Source organism: Diaphorina citri, unplaced genomic scaffold (assembly GCF_000475195.1).
Source record: "Diaphorina citri unplaced genomic scaffold, Diaci psyllid genome assembly version 1.1 scaffold1796, whole genome shotgun sequence".
In the NCBI taxonomy this organism is placed as follows: Eukaryota; Metazoa; Arthropoda; class Insecta; order Hemiptera; family Psyllidae; genus Diaphorina; species Diaphorina citri.
The window spans coordinates 58862-62378 of NW_007379222.1; the positions used below are offsets into that span (position 1 = coordinate 58862).

General features: G+C 38.8%; 1 protein-coding gene across 1 annotated transcript; it reads right to left on the bottom strand.

Moving 5' to 3' along the window:
- Positions 1-917: 917 nt before the first annotated feature.
- LOC103517288 (component of gems protein 1-like) lies at positions 918-2721 on the bottom strand. The gene has a single exon (XM_008482312.2). It carries the CDS (start codon positions 2718-2720, stop codon positions 918-920), a length of 1803 nt encoding a protein of 600 aa, XP_008480534.2. The 5' UTR covers position 2721.
- Between the last annotated feature and the right edge of the window lie 796 nt (positions 2722-3517).

Below are 3517 nucleotides of genomic sequence, written 5' to 3' on the forward strand. Positions count from 1 at the left end.
GATTTACACAGGCCAGTTCTTTAACTCTGGATTAACTGAAAACTCTGTGGTAAGATGGGGCATAAAAGATAGTACTCCTCATAAGAGACGGATGATCTATTTATTTCCACTCTAAGCAACAAGGCCAGGTGTGGACGGAGGATCTAAAGAGGAAAAATGCATGTTTTTCATGCCTCTTAAAAATTTAGATCTTTAAACTCCGTTACTCGAAAGAATACTCATGTTTGGTGTGAGACTAAACTGATACCTAATTTTATTGATAAAATAACCTCTACACATGTGAATATTAAAGGTCCTGAGGGCATATTTCAGTTGTAAAGTTCAAGTTGAAGAGTGTGTCGAATTTGAATTGATCAACATGGCTAATTATCTTCGAAAGCGGATATAGCACGGTGAATACAGTGATGATGTTCCTTGTTGACCGACAAACCTTCAACAGAACTTAAAGAAAAAGAGGTTTGACAGAGGGAACTGCAACTCCTAAGGTCTTATCGTCCCGGAATTGAAGAGAGAAGGAAGACAGGATAGGAGAAGGCCAGCCGTTCCGAGAACGAACATTATCCGTTCAGCAGACGCGCTACCAACCGAGCCATTTTATAGATCTGAATGTTAAAAAAAAAAAAAAAATCCGTGTCAGTATTTATGATATGTACGTGAACTAGACATTGATCGGGCCAATCATAACCGACCAATTCCAATACGTTAGAAATTGTCTCGACCTACTGATCGAAAAAAGATGAAAAATCATTTTCCCCCAATTATCACAGACGCTAGACGATTACAGGTGCTACTGCTACAGTAGAATCTCGATTGTTTCAACCTCCATTATGTATATCAACTCTCTAGTATTTCAACTCCAAAAATCGGGGTTTTCCTTATCTTTCAAGGAAATCCGACTTTATCAGAGGAAGAGATCATCATTGAAAGGGTTCAAATAATGAGACTAATGACGAAGAAAACAATTTCTTGTAATGTTCTTGAGCATCAAACTTATTGAATGCTTCTGATGCGTCAAAGTTCTTGTAGTCATCTTTGACATTGAACTTTTTGATTTCCTCTGATGCCGATGGAGTGAACTTGGTGAAGTCGTGTCTTGAATCCAGCTGCTTGTCTGTTTGCTCAAAGCTCGTGTTCTCTTCATGCACTGGGATCACTTTCTTGTAGTCATGAGTAGAGTCAGTCTTGTGGTAACTATTCCCAGGTAATGAGTCGCTATCAAATTTCTTATTATTACTTGCAAGTGGCTTCTTGTTTTCTAGAGGTTTCTTGGTCATTACATCATACTCGTTGTGACTGTAGGGTCCAAAGTATGGCTGAACTGGATCGTGTATTTTATGAGCTTTGTTACTGTACGTTTTTCTACCGGTCATTAATTTTTCAACTAAAGGCAAATTGTAGTGATATATTTTATCTATTTTACCATTATTTACCATCGTGATTGGTACATTGTTTTTCGGTTTGATATTATACATAGGTTTCTCATTGTGATAATAGTAAGGCTGAGGTGGTAGTTTGACAATGTACATTTGGGAATCACTGTTCATGTTGTATTGACTTCTGGATTTGGATTTCGAGTCTTGTTGATGTCTTTTGTTGTGATGATTTGGTTGTCGGACTTTTCTCATTCCCAGAGTGTGTAATAGTTGCATATTTGATAATCCGTTCAGGCTTGGGCTTGCTTTGTTATAGTTATTGGTCTCGTAATAGCTACTTGGATTTGTGCTCAGGATTTCGATTGGAGTAGCCAAAGTGCTTACTGTTGGGACTCTGTATTTTTGAACAAGTTTCTCAGTTTTCTCATATTCTTTTTCTCTGTTCACTGAGCTCTCCTCACTACTTTCTTCTGGATTTGTTTCCTGTGGTTTTTGTTCACTCTCACTCTCATTATGTCTTTTGTCTTCCTTTACGTATTTGTTATTTTCTTCCTTTTTGTTTTCATTCAAATCTATTTTGTAATTGTTTTCTTTCTCAACTTTGTCAGCTTTCTCTTCTTCATTTTGTTTTTCATTATTTTTTGGGGTTTCTTTATTAACTTTGTTACTGTGCCTGTTTCCAAATAAGCGTCGCTTATTTTTGTTAAACAACCTGTTGGTTTGACTATCTTCGTTTGTTTCATTTTGATTTGTATTTTTTACTTCTTCACTTTCCTGGTGCTTCTCACTTTCGTGTTTTTCCTGTTTAGTTGTTTCCTCTGAAGATTTTTCAGCGTTTCTGTGATGCTGTCTATTCTTGTTCTTTCTGTAACGTCTGCGATAAGAACTTGGTCTGGTTGATACCTCCTCGGTTTCATCTTGGGGTAGTAAGATGATGTCTATTTTGTTTGATTCCTTGGTCGCGTTTACTTTGGGGTTGTTCCTTGTTTTCAAGGAATTCAACAGATTTACCCTTCTCATTTTCAGACCTTCGGTTTCTGAGTTTTCCAAGTTCTGTTTGCGTTGTCCATACACATGAGCTCTGCTCAGAGGACCGCTGTCATTCTTCACGACTGGAACGTCGGTGTTGACTTTCTTATCTTCTTTGTGCGATGGAATGAACTTGATCTCTTTGTTGTTTCTATGGAATGATGACTTCCAGTCTCGCTGACTCGGGGTGGTAGATTCGCTGGTGTCATGGTTGGGATTGACGGTGACAGACTGAATTAGGGTGACTTGAAGAATGATCAGACACAGAAGGAAACTCATCTGCAATGTTCCCGCTGGGAATCGCTTGGCTGGCAACATCTGTGAACATAGAAAAGGAAATTACATTAAACTTAAACCTTTGATCTTCTTCTTTTTCTTAGCCTTTTCCCATGTTCAGATGGGGTCGGCGTCTGTCGGCGGCATTCTCAATCAGCTTTAAAGTGATCGCTTTGAGGACAACTGGTTTTGGCGAAACAAAATTTTCCGACTCAACCTTTGCTATTGATACAGCATAAGGAAATATGGACTAGTGTAGGTACTCACTGTTTATACTCGTAGTCCACTAACTAGACGCTGATCTACTTTTTGTTTATAGTCCCTCAGTCAGACTACTGAATAATATCGTATTAATATTAAAAACAAAATATTTAGATATGTATAATGTACACGAATTTCTGTATTTCATACGGGGTTATCTCTCCGCTCTCCGCACAGGAGCCACCCATACTTCGGCGCTAATTTGTGGGAGGACCTGAACTACTCAGCACCATCATTTAGCAATCAATGCAATTAGCAACCTGGCGAATTTCTACCGGGCAATAATCACCAGATATGATTGCCCAAGTTACTGAATGTCTGGCCGGTTCGGAACGCCATAATTTGGGGCCAATTTTGTTGTTTTGACTAAATATAGAACATGAGGAATGCTTGATTATGGCCTTGCCTCTGGCCAGTTGTAGGGCAACAAATTGACCGATTCCGTTCGGTCCTTTACCTTTTCTTAGATCATTCTAAAGTCTTATATCTAGTTAGGGTAAGCCATTTATTCGCCCACCTAAAAAACGTACCATTTATTGGCCCACCTGTACCATACGCCACATAAGTCTGAACTGGAC